Source organism: Semicossyphus pulcher, unplaced genomic scaffold (genome assembly GCF_022749685.1).
Source record: "Semicossyphus pulcher isolate SPU_LCO1_2020_fin unplaced genomic scaffold, fSemPul1.0.p SCAF_20, whole genome shotgun sequence".
NCBI classification, from domain to species: domain Eukaryota; kingdom Metazoa; phylum Chordata; class Actinopteri; order Labriformes; family Labridae; genus Semicossyphus; species Semicossyphus pulcher.
Genome location: NW_027211694.1, coordinates 7,585,563 through 7,607,488, shown reverse-complemented (window position 1 = coordinate 7,607,488; position 21,926 = coordinate 7,585,563). Strand labels below are relative to the sequence as shown.

Genomic DNA, 21,926 nt, shown 5'->3' with positions numbered 1-21,926 from the left:
ACAGCTCAATTACAGTAACGTGAGTACTTGTAGTTCATTACTTCCACCTCTGTTCAATAAGCTGGGAAGTGCCATGTTCTGTAACTGCACATAATATTACCAATAACTTGACTGATTCATTTTAAATCACAGTGTTGATTCGGCATAATATATATCAATTTCACTGATATTGTTTTGTTGTTCTTAACGATGAAACGAGCCAACCACAAAAAGAATCCTGGAACTTGGACGAAGATAAATGAGGTCTTAAAGAGTTAATATTTTGGTGTGTGAGTGTGAAATAAGGAAATGAATCACCTAAAATATATGTCTTTTTTGTCCTGTTTATCCCTCCCCAAGCGGTCACAAGAATACACCATAACCTGAATGTGAACTACATAGATTGACAGGAGCATAATCAGACACTTGTTTGCTACGTTAAGCTCTCTTGCACTTCATAAAGCCCTTACAATGTTCTGCTTTTTGCAGAATAAATCCCTGCTGGCTTAAAGCGGCCAGTCCGATTGAATCCGTGCAGTATTGACATCCCTGCGTGGCGACAAAGTCAGGAGAGGACAACAGGAAAAAGCCATAAGTTAACTCCTTAGACGGGGGACGCCTGTGATTTTAAAGAGCTGAAATAGAAAATACAGAACCTAAACGTACGTGGGAGGATGCGTGTGAAAACGCTAGTGCAACATATAGCCCAAGAAATTATACTAGGGAGAAAACTAGTGCTTGTAAATATGCACGCCCACACAGCAGTAGAAAAACATCTTTCACCCACAATAGTAGCCATTTGCAGGGAGGTAAATTACTCCATTACCCTGCTCTGTGTCATTGATCCTCAGGCCCTTCAGTGCTTGTAGTGGGTTTGTTAAATAGTAATGACATTGGCAGCAGTCAATTCATCTCCAGTTTCGACTCCCATCAGTGTAGGGCCTCGATTTTAATCACTCAGGACCTCGAATTCAGTCACTGTATTTCAATTTTACCTCTTATTTCATACCTTTCTTCTTACTCTCTCCGCCCCTTGTCATCTTCTCGCATTGTTTTCTTCATCACAGTGGGCTTTTTATGACCGCAGAGGGGCTTGTTATACCCGAATACTGCTGTCAGATTAATCTAGAATCAAGGAGTTTCCATGGAGAAATATGGCACAGCAGGTTGAAAGCAGATTGAGATCAAGATGGCTGATGGTCCTGAGAGAAGAAAGCGAGTGGGGGGCTTCTCCTGAACACGTACACACAGGGTAAATTGAAAGACAGGAGTCTGTTTACAGAGTTAATGAAAGAGGCTCTGCAAGAGACTAAATTGAGCATTAGAGAAGCTGCTGCAGAGTTTACTCTCCCGGAGTACGACTGCCACAACAGAATGTCAATATGGTGTCTTTGTGTCTCTCTCTCTTTCTCCTCTGCCGCCCTTGTCTTCTGCTCTCTGCCCTGCCTTCTCCTTCTCTTTTCTCCGTCTCTGCTCCATTGAGCACACTACAGTGGCAGGCCCCGTCTTTGTCAGGAGCAGCGAGACAAAACGCCAGCAAAATAATAGAAGGGACTTGTAAATTCCCCACAGACACTTTTTATAGTTCCTTTCCACTTACTCTGCTGCCTGTCAAACCAGACAATGCCTTCACTAACAGGCATGTATCTTATGCGGTGATGCAGGGTGACAAGAAAGTCAAAGCCCCAATCTGGAATTATAGGAAAGTAGTACAATTGTATTTTGGATTAAGATTAGCTAACCCTAAGGTTAGTCCTGCAAAGATTTATCACCTAGCTCTGCATGTTCCCTGCATTTCTATGCAGCGTTTTAGTGTCTTTAAGCTCATTGTTTTGGGTTGTTTTCTGGCTTTGCCTTTATTAAATAGGACAGCTGATGAGAGACAGGAAATGTGGGGAGTAGAGAGAGGGGGATGACATGCACCAAATGATCACCGACCGGGAGTCGAATGGACATGGAGCGCCTGCTTCACTGACTGAGCTAAACCAGCACCCTGAACTTTAATGTTGTTATGCACTGCTCCCATGTTTCAGCTGGACAGGCAGCTGTGTTCAGCAAAAACCTCTAACTCCCTATCCAGTACCAAACACAACAGGACGACAGGTGAAACGACGCAGTTAGACGACACAGCAGGACGACAGGTGTAACAAAACAGTCAGATGACACAACAGGACGACAGGTATAATGACGCAGTCAGACGACACAGCAGGACGACAGGTATAACGACGCAGTCAGTTGACACAACAGGATGACAGGTATAACGATGCAGTCAGACAACACATCAGGACGACAGGTATAACGATGCAGTCAGACGACACAGCAGGACGACAGGTGTAACGAAGCAGTCAGATGACATAACAGGACGACAGGTATAATTACGCAGTCAGACGACACATCAGGACGACAGGTGTAACGACGCAGTCAGACGACACAACAGGACGACACAACAGGACGACAGGTGTAACGAAGCAGTCAGATGACACAACAGGACGACTGGTGTAACGACGCAGTCAGACGACACAACAGGACGACAGGTGTAACGAAGCAGTCAGACAACACAACAGGACGACAGGTGTAACGACGCAGTCAGACGACACAACAGGACGACACAACAGGACGACAGGTGTAACGTCGCAGTCAGACGACACAACAGGACGACAGGTGTAACGTCGCAGTCAGACGACACAACAGGACGACAGGTGTAACGACGCAGTCGGACGACACAACAGGACGACACAGCAGGACGACAGGTGTAACGTCGCAGTCAGACGACACATCAGGACGACAGGTGTAACAAAGCAGTCAGTTGACACAGCAAGACGACAGGTATAACGACGCAGTCAGAAGACACAGCAGGACGACACAGCAGGACGACAGGTATAACGACGCAGTCAGACGACACAGCAGGACGACAGATATAACGACGCAGTCAGGCGACACAGCAGGACGACAGGTATAATGACGCAGTCAGATGACACAGCAGGACGACAGGTATAACGACGCAGTCAGACGACACAGCAGGACGACAGGTGTAACGAAGCAGTCAGTTGACACAACAGGACAACAGGTGTAATGACGCAGTAAGACGACACATCAGGACGACAGGTATAATGACACAGTCGGACTACACAACAGGACGACAGGTATAATGACGCAGTCAGACAACACAACAGGACGACAGGTATAATGACGCAGTCAGACAACACAACAGGACGACAGGTATAACAACGCAGTCAGACAACACAACAGGACGACAGGTATAATGACACAGTCGGACTACACAACAGGACGACAGGTATAACGACGCAGTCAGACAACACAACAGGACAATAGGTATAAAGACACAGTCGGACTACACAACAGGACAATAGGTATAACGACACAGTCGGACTACACAACAGGACAATAGGTATAACGACACAGTCAGACAACACAACAGGACGACAGGTATAACGACACAGTCGGACTACACAACAGGACAATAGGTATAAAGACGCATTCAATGACATAACAGGACGACATTTCTTCGGTCACATCAATGAAGTATAAGAATTGTAAATCCTCTACTTACATAAGTGATTGAAAAGAAAAAGAGGATCTACTCTGTAAGATGTACGGTGAAGTTAAGAGCTTTACGCTTTGCATAAGTTCTTTAACCACATTAGGTGATACTGAGTGAAAGTGATACTGACATGTAATGTGAGAGTGTTGCCAATGCCAAACTAAATTATACATATTCCCAGCTGTCTAAATAATTGATCAGTTGTGCCTGACATAAACAAAAAGGCAATCAGGGGTGGAAGATAATTTGCCCCAAGCATCACGTCACAACTAATTAAAATGTTTCTATAATAAAAAAGACATCTTCTTTTAACTCTTTTAGGGAGCATTAATTGGTTTAATGACCATTTGTACACCTTTAGAAAAGTGTGGGTGTATGTACCTACAACAACAGCACGAGTGGGCGAACAAGAACACGATCGCACTAACATGCAGAATCAGATAAGAATGCATCTACAATGATATCTCGGCACGCATCGAATGTGGCCGTGTGTGGGTTGGTTGGTGCAAGCTTGAGCATAGCAGGCATCTAAAAACATCTCCACCTCATTGGAAACTGATTTTCATGCTGTTCTGTCAAAATGCTAAAACGAGGGAGTGTGTGGGAAGCTCTATATTCGACCCTCCTTGGTAGTGAGTCTTTATATGTCAGCTTCTCAAAGTGTATATAGGTTGGTTTTATCCCTGCGGGCAAGAACTGAGGGGGAGATGGCAGGTCAAGTCCTGATCAGGGAACCAGCCTTGGACTTTTATGCTAGTGGCGGATTGATCTAGTGTGATCGTACGAGTAGAGAGGCAGGGATTAAGGGAGGAAAGTTGTAAATACACTTGTCAGGGAGAAAGAAAGAGGCTGACAATGAAGAAAAAGTGTGAAATAATAGTCATAAAGAGATAGAGAGCATAATAGGGAGCTGTGATGGAGCATTTCTGTGAATATTGATGTTTTTTCCACTCCTACACAAACTGATCCTTCATGGTAAGATCCTTCTCTTTCCGCTTTCAAGAACAAATAAATCTGAGATTGAAAGCGAGCAAGGCCAAAGCTAGAGGGTGGGTTGGGGGGGTAAGGAGGGGGGGGAATTTAGTGGGGAGTTAAGTACCGCTAAAGCATACAGGTTGTTGTTCTCACAGGGGAAATTCCTTTGGTGCTCCAGTCTTTTCACTGAGGCAACAGGCTAGTGACTTTGAACCACTCGGCGCTCCACAAAAGAAAAAGAGGTCCCTCTATTCTTATGTTGGCAACCCGGACTCTAATTCTTCACAAACCTCCCCCCAACCCTTCTCTCGCCCACTTTATTTCTTGACCACTCCTCACTGAATAGATTACATATGGATAGCAGTTCTTTAGGTTTAAGAGCTCTAATTGGTCAGTCCGGGTAGCCGCCCAACCACTGCGACACAGCATGCATGTCAGCATCAGCATGGCATAAATACTGACCACCACATCTAACGGGACACCACTAAATACGGGTTGTCCATGATACTTAAGCTCTTGTTGTGATTTGTGGTGGGTGACATGTTTTTTTAGCCTGCAAACTTCAGCAGTCTTGTAATGGGTTGCATAGATTCTATACTTGATTTATTTACAGTCTGGAAAAGGAGCTCAAAAGCAGGTCACACTCTAAGAAACCGAAGTCCGGCCTTCCAAAAATGTTTGATGAAAAGAAAATTGAACAGATGCTCATATCATCAAGTTTTCGTCAACTTAAATTTAGCTGTCCAAGAGTGCATGAAAAGTGTGTCACTCGGTGTCCTGTGTGTTCTTTTCTTTTAGGCCATTCTGCCGGAGAGCCAGCCAAACCCGCCTCAGGGAGAAGGAGAATGGAGAACAACATGTGACCGGACCGTACGCCACTGTCGACAGCATGCTTCGCCTCCTCCGGACCTTGGCTTTCTGCTTCTGGTGTTTTTTGCTGCTTCACAGGCAGGCTGTGGCTGATGAGGAGGCCCTCTGGGGACCAACGCCATCAAGAGAAAATCCACCTGAGAATAAACAAAGCTCTTACTGGTGGAAACCAAGGCTGCCGAAGCTACCTTCCCTTCCCTCACTACCGTTTCGCATACCCTTTTATAGCAGCTCAGATGACGAGGCTGCTGCGTTGACCACAACCGCAAAAGGTCTGACAGAACCAATTGAGCGCTTACAAGAGGACTCGGGTTCAGGGGAAGGGAGCATTTCTGAAGCCTCTGAACCGGCCTCCACTTCAACTCCGGAGTTCCTCACCAGCGTGACACAGATAAGAACAGAGTCACTTCCCACGGGGACATCAGATTCTCCACGCAGCAACACTGCGCAAAGCGACAATGATACTCTTGTTTCAGACTCCTACTCTCTCATGAGCAGTTCTATCAGAAACATTTTGTTCACCAACAGTCCCACAATCGCAAGCGCTCCTGAGCAAAATGCAACACATACCCACCCACCACAAGGCACCACAAGCGCAGCCGGACCCAGCATGGGTGCCTCTACACAACACCTCCCAGAGGAACACACTGATAAAGAGGAGGCTGAAGACTTTGCAGAAAAGATCTCCTCGACGATAGCACCAGAAACGACAGTTCCCACTGCCTTGACATGGGCAGCAGCCCAAACCACAACAACAATCCCAGGACTTGTTGAAACCACACTGGCCAGCAGACACCCGTTGGGACATGTTACTACCCCTATGTCCTCAGAAGCCACGTTTGTCAGAAAACCACAAGACTCCACTGTTAGTGTTACCCTTCATGCTGAGGAGGCCACAATGACAGAAACTCACCCCACTCAGACTGAGGCCGACCTGGGCTTCTCCGAGGCAAGATCGGGGCCTGTGGAGGAACAGCAGGGGATAATCACCACTGCCATGGGGATCAATGCAGAACTAGTGCCGGAATCCATAACAAGCGCAACTCGGAGCCAAAGGGTTAACTTCTCAATAGCAGGAGGTAAGCAAACTTTACCAAATCAATAGCAGCTGGATTGACTCAAAAGATGCGATCAATCATGTGCAGGCAGGTCTTAAGTGTTCAATAGGTGGCTGTCAGAAGGCTGCAGACAGTTCGGCGTGATCGATGACATTTCTGACATGGTAAGTAGTCAAAGGGCAGACATTAGCATACATCCAGATCTTGTTGAAACCCTGTCAAGTCTCGAACATACATTATTTTCAGGATTTATGTTGCGTTGGAATCTCTGTTCACTTTGCTCAGAGAGTAATTTGGTATTACTCAGTGGTGGTTGGAGGCCAAGCTACCGATCGTCTGGACAAACACATTTCAGCAGCGTGAGAGTTTTTCAGAAATGGGATTTGTTCCACATTACAATCATCGAATCCATCTACAAAAGAATGAAACATCTTTATTGTGTTTCCAATGCTTGTCTCCCACAGACTTTGAACCGTCCAATAAAACAGTTCCATGACACAGAGAACGGAGAAAAAAAGCATCAAAAGCTTTTGTGCAATCTGTTGTGGATGATGTGTTGTTGTTCCGGCCCGATCAGTACCCTAAGTTCATTCTGCATTTCACAATCACTCCCAGTGAGTAATTCATCTTAACATCTTATCCCACTCCAATAGTGTATTACCTCATTGAATGGAAGGACCATTGGATTGAACAAATGAAGGTTTTGTTCTCCAGCTTCTGGTAGCTTGTAGGTTTCAGGAGGCTTTGACATTGAGCCAGTACCTCCTCCTTCTTCAAAGCCCATCCCCCAACACTGGTGGCAGTCTGGCGTCTGTATGGTTAATGAGCCTTCAGAAGGACATCCTCCACCAGGTACAGACACATTCATCATGCAGGGGGCAAAGGTCGGGCTGGGAAAATGATGAGTCGATTATTCTCAGTCGTGGAGATTCGATGTCCAGTTGATAGAAGCAGGATTGTTCAATGGATGTATGCACACGTTTTGCATGTGTGGGACATAATGATATTCTACTTGAGCGTATTGATTTATAGCATATTTTAATGCTACCATTAATAACAGTACAAATTCATTTTTAACTGAATTTATGAACCTTAGCGATTTGACAATTACACAAACCATTGGCAATCCAAGGTTGTACTTTGAGGTTGTTGTCGGAAAAAAACCTTGAGGACATTTTAGCAGCTGTGCTTGAGCTGCAGAGGTTTGCAACAGAATTGTACTTGTGCTTGTTTTAAGGACTTCTTTTCATGAGTAACACAATCGAAAGCTTGAGAACAGCCACTAAAAGAACCCTGAGAAGAAAATTGTTTTGCAAGCTGCTGTTCCAAAGGACAAAAACGGACCTTGAGAAGCTATAGGCTCTTGATTGATTTCAATACAGTCTGCACAATGTCGATCAGCTCATTTAGAGTTGGGAAATAAAGGTGTAAAGTGGAGTTCAATGTCGTGTTAGAATGCAACAACTCCAGATCGTGCATCTCCAACATTGTGTGCATTGAAGCAGGTGATATGTTGTGTTCAGTGTACAGCGTCCTGTGTTGTGTCTGCACTTGTTTTCAGCTGGCAACGTGTTGCGGTGTACAGAATAGATTGTTGGGGGGGCTTGGCCTGGGTGTGGGTAGCTGCTGTGGCCACGTATCAGTATTCCAAACGCACACTCAGCGAATCCACCACCTCTCCTGTGGGACCATCCGCTCGCCGGTTGCTGTTCATGGATGCTGAACATGCTTCTTGCCATTTAGCCCCCCGCCCCCTCATCCCTCCAATCTTTTTTTCCCCCCCTGTACAAACAAAAATCCCTGTCACTTCTTGCCACGGACAGACATGTCAGCTACGGCTGCTTTAAAGGCTGAAAATGTCTTCACTGGGATGAGGGGGAGCTTGTAGTCCTTCACGGAGACATGACAGCCAATACAGTATCTGCACGGTGTAGTATTGCGCTGTTAAATAATCACGCCTTGCCGAAGGACACACAGGAGGTGACTAATATGAAAATGAAAGCACTGCACCATTGCATTATCATACATTATCTCTGTGTGAGGAATCTATCTAGGAGCAGGGATGTATTTTAAAGCAGCAGGTTGAATCCTTTCCCGACTGGAGGTAGCCACACACACGGGCGGATTTTCATCGATCGAGAGAGCGTTTGTGGCGTTGCCCTTGAGGAGGCTGTCGTGTATAAAAAAACAAAACTGGTTTGCACGTGTCAAAGCCTCTGTTAAAGGACACTCCAGTGACTGATAGCAAGGGCAATTATGAGAAGAAAGGGCGGGAAAATGAGGGGGTGAGAACTGATGAGATATGGGGGATGTAAATGTACGTTTTCCACCAAAATGCTTTCCTCCATCCGGCGCCTTCTTCCCCTCCTCCACCTTTTCCATTACTGTATGCTGTACTAACAGGCAGCAGAGAGACTAGACCCTTAACACCCTCCATTAAGGATAAATTGTGATCAGAGCGCTATACCGAACAGCTAATGCACGGCCATTGGTAGATTAATTGATTATGGGGATGGATTTAAAAGCACAGCGTGACATGAATATTTCATGCGTTTGTATAGAGGCTTTAATGCAAATAGAGAACACTACGGTGGCTTTAATATTATGCTAATCTTCTCATAATGACTTCCTTAACCACAAAGAGTGCGTGTGTTTTAAGAAAACGGGAGGATTAGAGGCCTGTTTGCTTTTCGGATTTGACCCACAGCTTTCAGGCGATATTACGGGAACGAAAGCAAGCACGCAATTTAAAAACAATCTCATTCAGACTGTTTTAAAAGCAAGGCTTCGCTTAGTGAAGGAGCGAAATTAGCAGCATGACGCAATTTTGTGCAAGTGCATTAAAGATGAGATATCTCGGTCATGATATCCCGTTTTTACGCGCTCCCTCTTCTTTCTTATCACCCTGAGCTCGGCGTGTTTGCAGCAAACCCACACATGTATTCTCTCGGCAACTCTCTCGGGGGCTCGCGCAGATAAAGCAGAGTGTAATGGAGTGCAACATCATGGTTTGTTTATTATTTCTGGAGGCAGACGATAATGAGGAGCCTCTGAAAATAACTACCGCACCAAAATGGACAAGATTGCCTCGGAGAGTTTGCCCACTGAGGGCGCTACTTTCAATTCAATTCAGGCTTTATCTTTGGTTTACATCCAGCCGCAAGTATTCTTCTTTAATTTAGAAACAATGGATAGAAGACCATACTTTAAGGTGGCATACTAATTAGTAAAATCATACTTCAGCACATGTTTAGTGATGAGCTGTTAAAGTAAAATGCCTCTCTCTCTTTCATCCCCCTTTGCTTTGATTTAACACAGTCAGCAGAGTCTCTGTAAATAGCTGGTCATCAGTATTACGCCTGTGATGTCCTTATGAGTTGCACTGTTTGTGGCTGAGTGGTTGACTGCACATGTTTGCCATCCTTATATCTCATTTGTGGCAGATCTTGTTAGCTGTTATAATTGAATTTAGATCAGAGTGTAGATCTAAGATGCTGTGTGTCTCCTTTCATTACGCGTGATTCGCTCGACAAACAACAGCTGCACTGTAAAAACAACGAGGAAGGGAAGGAAGGGAACATTCAATTAAATGTTTTTTTAAGTCAGAATTCAATTGTTTTCAGTCCGAACTAAAACAATAACATGCATTACAAAGTATGCAGGTTTAGTGAACTTCTGAATTGGCTTCACTTTTGAAACCAGGAGGCTACATTCACTTGTCGTATGTGCAGGTGTGTGCAGAGCCGTCGCATGGACTGTCGCAACCGCACAGGGCCTCGCGCCTCTGAGGGGCCTCGCACAGGGTCTGCACACAGACTGTAAAAACATGGACGACATGACAGCTCCCTAAAAGTGAAGCCACAGCATCTCTGTCGCCCCCTGCTGCCTGGCTGCAGTAAAGCCCGCCTCCTCCATGTTAACAGATAGGACATGAGTCAAACTATCAAATCTAAATACACGTTAAATACATTTTCTGTCAGTATAGTTAGTTCTTATCATGCTGATTTATGTCCAAGTGTTCATTTTTCTGACAAGTTTATTTTTTAAATTAGTTATTTGATGCTGTAAAAAGGATGATTGACAGCTCTGTTGACAAATCCGGCTCCTGCAGCCGATCTGTACCGGATTTGCAGAGAAGAGGACGAACGGCGGGAGGAGATGTAACTAAAACAATCACTACAGTCATGCTTCAGACCAACATAAACAAAGCCGGCATGCTGGCAGGTTTTTCGGTAATTTACGTGTGTTTTGGTTAGCGGTGGCTACGGCTCTACCCGCCGATCTCTACTGCAGAACTGGCTTCAAATGATGTCACCATCTCAAGATGGCAGCGCCCGTCACGGGGGCTATTTTGGCATGAATTTTGCACAATGAGAGCAGATGGAGATGCATGGGAAAACCATGGACCAGGCAACCCAGGCTTCGCATCCTGCATTTGTTTTTTACTGGATATAATATTTTCCCGTTTGTCAATTCCTTTATGGATACTCCAAAATCTAACCTAACAAATACATTTTTTTACATTTTTCGATAATGCGTCGTAGCGTAGCGCGAGCTCCATCTCAAGCTCACTGCAAGGACGAAGGAGAAGGAGAAACGACATTGGCCGCACGAGAGCCCGACAGATTTCGTAAACACGAGACGGGTGCTGAGAAAAGGAAAAGAATCTTAAAAAAGGAAGAGTCACTGCGAGGATCGCTGGATAAACTTGTCAACACTTCCAGAGATGTGCAGAGATGCGGCTGAACAGGTGTCCAAAGCTAGCAGGCATGCTTGCCAGTGAGCAGGGCCTTGCACGTCATGTTCGCACAGGGCCCCGGGTGTATGCATGAGCAGTATTTGTTTCTGTTACTCATCATTCTCTTTCTCATTTAGCTGAGACAGCTCTCCTGCTGTGTGGAAGACAACAGTGCAATAAAGCGACGCGCAAATCTTTCTTTGGAGACTTTTAAAACATACAATTAGCTCAGGTGCTGCGAGCATGACCTAGATTAAAGTAGCTTGAATCACCTCGTAGCCGTTGTGATTTTCTTTCTAGCTCATTATTCCTCCCTCCAGTCTTCTGCCTCTGTGTCTTTTATTAATACTAATTCCGAAGCTATAAACTAACACTGTACCTGGCACCCCTGGCTTCATCACGCAGTCGGATAATCAGTTTTTCCCCTACATTGAATTTTGTCCCAAATCTCATCATTCATGCATAACTGCTGCACAAATCTGTTGCAGGGAGAGCTGACTGTGATAACATATTTTGTGAGTGCACCAAAGGGAGAGGAGATGAAGTCAGTACTTTCAGATTCTGTCTGCATGAAAAGCTTGTCCTTGTTTTCCTCCACTTTGTCAGACGGGGACACATGATTGAACTAAAGGTCTGGATTTGCGATGGACCCGGATGCACACACACATCCGGATGTCAATGTAATTAGACTACAGAGGGCCAGACGACTGTGCTATGGATGACTGGCTGCAACTAAGTGGAAGATAGGCCGATCCATTTGACAGAACTGGGTTAAGATACATAGTCCCTACTTCTTCTGCAGTGTGAACTCTCAGATATGCTCTGATCAGAGAACAGAGAGGTTAAAACTTTCTCTTGGCAGGCTCCGGATTCGCTAATCTGTTTTTCTCCGGCTGCTTAGAGCTGCAGTGTTGTCTCCTTTAAATTGTATTCCTTTGAGATCACTCAGAGGTTACGCTGCATGTGTCTCTCCAGGCAAAGAGGATAAAGAGGATGACGAGGAAGGTGGGGTTCCTTCGGGAGACGGGGACGGCGACACAGAGTCGGCAGACGATTCCGCGCCGTCCGCTAAGCTGCTAACACCGTCCACGCCGCTGAGCACAGGTGAGCAAACAACTCCCTTTAAATCCAAACAAACTGTGTAAAATCCCATCTGTTTCAAGCATGTGTTTGCACTGCCATATTGCTAGCAGGATAACCAAAAAGAACTGCACGCTGTTTGTTTCATAAACAGTCCTGTAGCTGTTTCAATATCAGTAAATCTGTCAGAGGACTGGGGAAAAACAATTACCCCTGCATGCCTCGCCTGGAGCCTCTAATTGCTTCCAACGGGATGAGAAAACTCGCTCTTTCAAGCTGTTGGAGAACTCCTGAGAACAGAGGAGACGGGGAACAATGCCCACACAATAAACAGATCTTCCCTCTACTTTCTGTCAAACAAATAATCATCGATCTGCTGACTTTAACACTCAAACTGAGACACAAATATTGATTAAGTGCTGACCGACAACAGCAGAGAACTTCAAATTGAAGAAGGCAAACGTTCCAATAAGTCGGAGTGCAAATAAAAGTGAAAAGCAAACAAAGTGCGATTGAAACAGACTAAGCGAATCAATCATAACGTACATGAAGCGGCACAGGGATCCAGTGAGCTCAAACAGAAGATAGCAGGGACGTGCACAGACATTTGTGGGGCAAGGGCTCAAGGGAAAAAGGGACACCCACCCCGCCCAAAACATTTTCTATTACCACTGTAATGTGGCGGCCATTCATTATGTCCACTATTAAATACGTACATGGTAAATGGACTGTACTTATATAGCGCTTTTCTAGTCTTACAACCACTCAAAGCGCTTTTACACCACATGTCACACTCATCCTTTCACACATGGATAGCAGAGGCTGCTATGTGAAAAGCTCAACTGTCATCACATTCACACACCGCTGAACGCCACCGGTTCAGTGGACTTAGAATGAGGGAGCTTGGGATCGAACCACCAACCTTCCAACTGAAAGGCAACTGACTCTACCGCTGAGCCACAGCCACAAATTTGACATCTGTTCCTGAATTTGTAGAAGAGCCAGACGGTTTTTTTTCGTCTTTTTTGAGGACGATATAAAACTGTATTTCAAGTATCAGACATATGGAGGTATATATGATAAATATCAGATGATGGAACAGAAAATATAGACCTTTTCTAAGTGGATTATACACTCCTTTTGCCCCAATATGGCTGTACAAAGGTACTTGGTTTTCCTAGGGTCCTTTTTCCACCTTAACACCAGCGTGAGGGCAAAATAGAGTACAGTAGCCAGGCTAGCCTAGTTTGGAGAAGGAGTATATTTTTATGTTGTTCCAGGTGTCCTTTTTCCTCAATATAGTAATTGTAAAATAATAATACTGAAACAATTAACAGCAACCAGAGGACACTTCAATCTAAGGGCAAAAGGGCAGCAGCTTAAGCTCCCTTGGGAGTCCACTTCTATGCACATGCAAGAAGTGCATTGGTGGGGGACTACTTTCATAAATACATTGTTGGTGCTCTAGTGAGAAAATAAACTACAGTACCCATGATGCACTGTTGCTTTCTGGCCCTGTCCTGGGATATAATGACAATAAGGAAAATATACATTCTGATACAAAGCATAAAACTCCTTATGAGTGGATTACATATACAAGTCCTTCATTATGACCTTGACTTCCGGTGAATTACGCTCATTAAAAGACTCCCTCTCATCCCAGTTCACAGGAGCAGATGTAACCCACATTACCTCGCCAAGAATAGCAGATGTTGTCAAGTGATTTTCAAAAATAGACCTGTCAAATGTGCCAGTCGCTCATGACAAGACGCTACGGGGCTCTGTAGCTCGGTGTGTCACGAGTGAGTGATTGAGACAATAATGTTAGGAATCTGTCTGTCTGCCGTTTGAATCCCCAAAGCGAAGACCTGTTGTTGCAAACAATGACTACATGTAAACAAATTTATCATACAGGCTATACCATTTGTTTTAATGGACCCACAGCAGGTGTTTTTTTGAGTTAAGTGCAACTGTTTCAGAAGCCGCCTCACACACAAGCGGCTCCTCGTCAGTATGCATGATCGAACTTCTCCACGAGCTAAATTGCTTTTTCTGAAGTGAGCCAAATTGAAATGGAAGGCAATCAAATGCAAACTACATGGAGCTCTCGGTTTATAATGTAGAGTCAACACGCAGCCAATTAAACGTGTGTTTGGGCGGGGGTTGGGGGTGTTCACTCTCTCATTACCTTTGCTGGTATACAGGTTAAGGTATGTCAGGTGAGACCTTGGGAGATTTTTACAAGGAAATTAAGACACGGATAAAATCCCTGCACACTTATAGTTTTTCTACTGATGCCTAAATGAAGCTATCTTTGAAAAAAACTAATCTGCAAGCTTTGTCATATTGGTTTGCTAAATCAAATGAAACATCAACTGCTTTAGCCATGCTATCGTAGCCTAGCATGCTAGGAATATCTGTTGTCTTTAGGTCATTCAGTTCATCACTTTAATCCAGGCTTAAATATCCTAAAATGCCCTTAGCTGTAGGCTAATTTCTGTTTATTGCTATTTTGTAAGTGTTAGCATGCTAACAAGCTAAACTAAGATGGCCAACATTGCAATTAATTTATACTGCCTAAATATAAGACTGTAGCTGTAATGTAGCATTGCAATTGTGATAATGTTGCAATGCTAGTGTTAGCATTTAGCATTAAGCACAGCTAGTGTAGATTTATTCTAGTTTTTAACATAAAATAACTGATTTGAATCAAGTTGTGAACATAAAACTGACATATTATACCACCCTTTAAGCTACTAGCAAACTGTTAGCTAGCGGGTTGCTTTTTTACACATCCCTCAGAACATTAACAATCATTCTGAGTCCTGTTTATCACCAGTATGGCCAGTATTCACTCTTTTCAGTCTCCAACCTCTGAGGGAAATGTTTGAATCATTAGCTTCTAAATAATCCAACATGCCCGTTAGCTAGTGGCTAACTGTGTCAAGCTGCTGTTGCTAAGCAGGTGTACAGTCACTCGAATGCCTTTTCCTAGTCTGTAGATTGAATAATATACGTTTAAGAAGCTTAAATAACCTCTCTGTTCATGTCCACAAGCACTTCAGCTTTCAGGCCGTGTCTGTGTCTACTGTCCCTACCATGAGAGACTTGTTCCCACAGGAATGTGTCAGATGACCGCGCAGTATGCAGTGGAACGCAACGCTCTGATCCATCCTTGTACTGTAGCCACCACATACCAAACCCTGTCCGGGCCGCTTGGCTGGCCCGACAGCTCTGATGTGACATTTATCGACATGAGCGGGGAAACAAAACACAGCGCTAATTCAATACCCGTCACGTTTTCCACTCGGCCTGACTCAGGGGCATCAACATCGCCCTGGAAAGTAAACAAATGGACGGACCGGTCATTGGCATAACACCGTAATGAACCATTACCTACTTTATCAGCGGCCCCCACATTCAAAAGCGCCTGCAGCTGTGTGTTTGTTTTACACTCCAACCACATTTCCGACACGGCTAATGTCTGTTTTGTTAGGGTGACATTGTCAGTGCAGTCATACAGTGGAACTGCAAGGGCATATTTGACGCCCTTGTTTAAACTTTAACAAGATTAAAATAGCTCCTCTGTATTTTCTTAACAAGACACCTGAGTATCAGTGACATGGCTTTCATTCATTTTGCCCTGATTCTACATCAGGCCCCTCCTTGAGGTTATTATTAGTGGTTTTGAGTACTTCTAAAGTCTAAACTATTTAATGGTTAGTCACATAATTGTGAACTGACATTCATTGTATTTTTTTCAATGAGTTGGATTTATGATAAAAAAATTCTTATAAGCAATTGCTATACTTTTTTTGAAGTGCTAATTAGCAAAAATTAGCAAGCTAACAGGCTTAACTACATGGTGAACTTGCTAGCTATGGCCTGCTAAGCATCCATAAGTGTATCTTAATACATAAAGCATATATCAATACATCCATGTATAAATGTACATGTTAGCATTGTCACTGTGAGCATGTTGCTAGTGTTAGCATTTAACTTGAAGTACAGCATTAGCCTTAATTCGTTTGATTAACTGTCAAAATTTAAAAAATAATATATATATATTTATACACATATATATATACACACACACACATATATATATATACACACATGTATACATATATATATACACACACATATATACATATATATACACATATATAAACACATATATACATATATATACACATGTATACACACATATATACATATATACACACACACATATATATATATATATACACACATGTATACATATATATATACACACACATATATACATATATAAACACATATATACATATATATACACATATATACACACATATATACATATATACACATATATAAACACATATATACATATATACACATGTATACACACATATATACACATATATACACATACACATATATACATATATACACATATATATACACATGTATACACATATATATACACATGTATACACATATATACATACATATATACACACACATATATATATATATATACACACATATATACATATATATACACACATACATATATGGCTTTTTGCAGTCAAATAAGAAAATATTTTTATGAATCTGTTGGACACATCAGTAATTCTAAATCAAGTGTGGTTATATTTCAATCATTCCCTGCTGGCAAATTACACAGCACTATGAAACAGGATGTTTGCTTCTGTTGCCAAACTGACCTCATGGCTGTATTGCTCTTTCTTTCCTGGCAGAACATAGAGCAGTGTGTCAACGTGTGGCACATTTGAATGTAGCATGGCATTCACACATCTGTCTCGTTCTCTTCCCTGCCAACTTTGCTCTTAACAATATAGCCCTGTGTGAAGCTAAAAAATCATTATGGGAATGATGCATTAGGGAGCCATTTCACTTTTTTCTATTAAATATTCATCAAGGTTTAATTAAAAAAACAGTGCATCAGAGATAAAACAAAGCCTTTCAAAATCTAATCGATGCATGTGTTCCCCTCCCGTTGATTAAGCTTTAACGAAACGTCAGGATGCCTTAAAGAAAACTGCTGTGTAGAGCGACAGGAAGAGATACACCAGCACCTGGCAGCGGGGTCATATTTCCTTGAGCTTGACGTTTTCATCACATCCTGTGACAGTGATTGAGCTCTGGGGTCAGGAAGTTGAATGAGGCGAAGTGATAAAGACTTTGTCAGCAACAGGCAGACAGCACTTCCACAGCTGAAACCAAAGCACTTTTGACAATCCTCCACTACTCTTGAGAACGAAGGCAAGAAAAGAGCATGGCTTTGTTCACAAAGGGTACTTGAGTACAGCACAACTTGTACAAGAAACACATTAAGATTAATGCAACTAAAAGGGCTGCAGGCTGTAGTGTTAGAGAGTTAAAAGCAGACAGACGATGTCAACCATTTCCTGTGTAAAACATAATGAGAGTAGCAGCTCCCATGCACTGGATCTATACAATTCTGGAAAAAGCAGACAGCAGCAGACGCAGAAAAAACATAAAGCCTGGGAAGAGACTTGTAAAAGAAATCAGGGCAGTCAAAGAACAGAACAGAAAACTGTCACAGTTTAAAAATAACAAACCCACCTATGGGAGTTTCCACTCTTTGAAGGCGGGTGTTGAGAAGAAATCATAAACAAAAGAGCAAATTAGGGGACCAGGACGGGGCGGGATGGGAAGCATAAGAGCACAGCCCATAAAAGTACACTGAAAAGCAGACGAGAAAGACGTAAAATGCTAAACCACATGAATTCCACTTATAGTTCGACTTAGGAAACGCTTTAGAAATCTTGAATGTATACGCAAAGATTTAAGGGTTTTTGCGGTATTGATGTCTGCAAATTTATGCTCTTAAAATGGCACATTATATGACCACCTAATGTAATGTATTCACCAGGCATAGCGGGGTATTCAAACTCCCTTTTTGGCTGTATTAGACGGCATCTCAAACATAAAATATGTCTCTTATCTCAAGAGCACTGTAGACTACTGCAAGAGCCAATAATCCAATGCTCTAAGACATGCAAATGTGCAAATACAACCACGATATATGTGTGAGGATTGTGTTTCTAATTGTTGTCAAGCCCAAGCTACACCCTTCCACCAAGTTTCATGAAAATCGGGCCGGTAGTTTGTCGATAATTCCGCTGACAAACAAACAGGGACGGAAAACATAACCTCCTTGGTGTAGGTCGTATATTATGAGCTCATACTTCACTAAACCTGCCTGCTGTGTGATTTACTGAGCTGTCAGTTTATCCTGTTCATTTGTTCCTGTCTCTGTAGTCCATTATAACACCTGGCTCTTTATGGAGGAGTGATTGTCTCTGATAAGCCTGCAGCAAAAATGACTGATGAGCCTGTGTGTGTGTGTGCTAATGACAGAGATGCAATTAGAGGCTGCTTCTCTTCCATATATGCAAGCATCTTATGCTGCGTGAAGTGTCTTTAGCTACATCCTATTCAAGTTATCCACTGGTAATTGAACTACGTAAATATGTTTGGTACAAATGTGGTTTACAGGCGGCTCTGCAATGTTCACAGAAACACATGGTTACTCCTAAATTTCCAAAGCCAACCCATTTCCTTTGCAGTGCTAAAACATGTACAACACAATCGTAATTAACTGTTCTTGCATGGAAACTCCAGATGGCTTACGTAACGCAAGAGAAACTAGCTCTGTGGTTCTGAGTGGGCTGATTTTAATACACACACCACTGCCTCTTCTTTTAGGCGCAGCTCAGTTTGAAGTTGGCTTCTTACAAGCTTTTTAAAAGGATTAGCACATTAGGAGGAAAGCACGCTTTCACCATCCTGGACCTGATCCAAGATGTTCTCTGGCTCAGATAATTTGAACGCTGATTAAACGTTTCTGTGTTTTCTCATGAGTGAACCATCAGTGTGCTTTTAAGTGATATAAAAGTAGATGTTAACAGCTATGGCCATTTCCAAGTTTTGGGATTTCCTTCTTCAATTAGTTATTCAAATGTTAATCTCGTTTACTCCAGCTTTTTTCATCAAACTAAATTTCTGATTTCTTTCCAGGCGTTCCCGAAGAAACGGCCCATATTCCTCTATACACTGAAGACTGGATGTCCACCCTGACGGACGGTGACATCACCTTCCTCCCAGACTGCAATAAAGAGCGCACCGGGGTCTGCAACCTCTCCGACACCTGGGACTCCACAACTCTCTCAGATGTTAAGGCCACACAAAACACCACTGCGGCAAACCAATCAATCAACCCCTTTCTGATCCCAGCTCCACCCATGTTGGTGCCACTGTATACTGACTGGAACAGTGCCATGGCAGCTTGGGGCCTGGCCTGGGAGGCACATGTTTACGGCGCCGGTTGCGCCTTTGCAATGCTAACGCTAGCCTCAGCCCTCAATCTGCTCTGTTTGCCACTAAGATGCCCATCCGGATGTGGCTACTTTGCCCTGGTTAGCCTTTTTCTACTAGCTGCTGGTTGTACCAGGTCTTTCTCGCTCCTGTACGATGCTTATGGCCACCAGGACCGCTTACCCTCCACTGAAGCCTCACTGATGCTCTACGAAGCACCGTTTCCCTGCTTGACTGCAGCTTTTGGCCTGGTTTTCCTTCTCCTCTCCATGCGCTCAAGAATGCAGCTGTCCTACTCTGCCTTCCAGAGACCGTGTTTCCTGGCCTGCCTAGTTGTCCTGCATTTTGGTGCGGCATTCGGACCCGTGACACTACTGAAGCTCTACCAGCAAAAGCCTCCCCTTTGCCTCTTTCTTTCACTCCTCTCCCGTGGAGCATTTGTAGCACTGGCCACATTTTTATCTACTGCCTATTTTGTGTTCTACATCTACGTGCGCGCAGACTCAAAGCACATCTACCACCTGAACAACACGTCTCCGACACCTGCTGAGCGCTACAACCGCTGCCCCTTTGCTGAGAGCCGGGACTGGGACCGTGCAGCTGTAACTGTTTGCCTTTCAGCTTTGTTTTCTTTAGCATGTGCAGGACTGCAGTTGTATGCAATTCTCAATGCTCTGGGGGTTGCGGGTGGAGAGGAGGTCTTCCACCCTTGGCCCTGGTGGGCTTTTCAGTTTAGCTGCAGGCTTTGTGAGCTCGGGGTTTGTCTCACCTTAGCCTTGGTGGTTGCACAACCGGTCTATTGCTCTGACCACCTTCCGGCTGCAGGGAGCTGCTGGACAGAACTGCTGGCAACTAAGTCGCCCATCCTACCCGGGACCTACCAGTGGAACATGAGCCAGCACGAGAAGCTCGCTATCGTCGATTCTGTTGGTCTTGGAGAGACAGAAAGCCTTCCTCTTTACACTCTGATGGATGAGAGGCTTGGTTGCAGTCTGAACGGCCTTGACCTTCTTTACCACAGCAACAGGGCCTTGGCATACAGAGACTTGGACTTGGATTTGGACTTACAGGGTGCAACAAAACCTGAGGATGGAGGAGGCGGAGAGCCCTCAGGAGGATCTTCGTTTACCAGTGACTCTACAACAGACCTACGGCCACCGTCGCCCATCAACCTGCGTCGCAGCATAGACGAGGCACTCTTCAGTGATTCCCTCTTTCCCATGAGCCTCTTCAGCCCTACCAGGCCAATTCGATGCAGTGATCTATCCATGAATAACCACTGTGCACTTCCCAGCAACGGCCTCTGCGATCCTCTGTCGTCTGACCCTGGCCTGTACCGGACCTCTTCCTGTGTGGAGATGACTCCTATACCCCAACCCCCTTGCATCCAATCTCAAGGAGACACTGTTGTAGGTGCTCCACCATCTCCCTCCCTGTCCTCATCCTCCAGCTGTTCCTCTCCTGAACGTTGGAGGGGCAGCTCTTCCTCCTGTTCCCTCTACCGAGCCTCTCTTGGCGGCTCCTCGCTGGTCCTCTGCCCGAGCCCAGAAAGACATGCTCTTCAGCTTCAGCAGCAAGGGGTTACAGGCCATGTGCCGTCCTCTGGCCACCATAGTCATGCTGACCCACAGAGGAACTATCAAACACTGGGCGCAGCCTCACAGGAGAGCCTTGACCTGGACATGTCGTCCGAAGCAGACCGATCCGTGCAGGAGGAGTTCATCAGTGTTTGCAGACAAATCGATGCTTTGAGCATCTGCAGTGAGACTATTGATTTATAAAGGAAAGTCTGGTCAAACAAGGGTTACACTGAAGACTTGTTAAGGAGGATGCTTTGTACAGCAAGCTGACTGTCAGGGTTTTTGGATAGGGCATGAAAGCTTTTTGCTGCCAAATTAAAGTTTTTGAGGTTTGATGAGCTTTTCTAAATGGTCATTATTGAATGTCAATTAAGGTAAAAGTGCCAAGAATGTCAAAAGCCAAAAGGTAATTTGTAACTTTTACATGTTTGATAAAGGCTGGTGAAGTTTGATACAGTCAAGAATTGTAACATTTTACAGAGTGGAGATAAGAGGAAATTATTTGTATAAATGTTTTTATTGCATTCAAACATTCCAATAGATAGTACTGTGACTAAATTAAGCACTTATTAAATACTACTGAAGACATAGACTTTCAAACTCTGCCAAAATTATTGTCATTAAACCTCATGTTGGATAAATGCTATTAGGATTAAGTTTGTCAACTCTATAACATGCCACACTTACTTACTTACTTGCAGTTATGGTACAGCGGTGCCCTCTACTGGTAAAAAGCA

At 44.0% G+C, this 21,926-nt stretch overlaps 1 protein-coding gene across 1 annotated transcript; it reads left to right on the top strand.

Moving 5' to 3' along the window:
- Positions 1–2,993: 2,993 nt before the first annotated feature.
- prrt4b (proline rich transmembrane protein 4b) lies at positions 2,994–21,781 on the top strand. The gene is made up of 4 exons (XM_069671238.1): positions 2,994–3,008; positions 5,315–6,465; positions 12,158–12,286; positions 19,313–21,781. The coding sequence occupies exons 2-4, from the start codon at positions 5,406–5,408 to the stop codon at positions 21,388–21,390; spliced, it is 3,267 nt and encodes a 1,088-aa protein (XP_069527339.1). The 5' UTR covers positions 2,994–3,008; positions 5,315–5,405; the 3' UTR covers positions 21,391–21,781.
- The last annotated feature ends 145 nt before the right edge of the window (positions 21,782–21,926 follow it).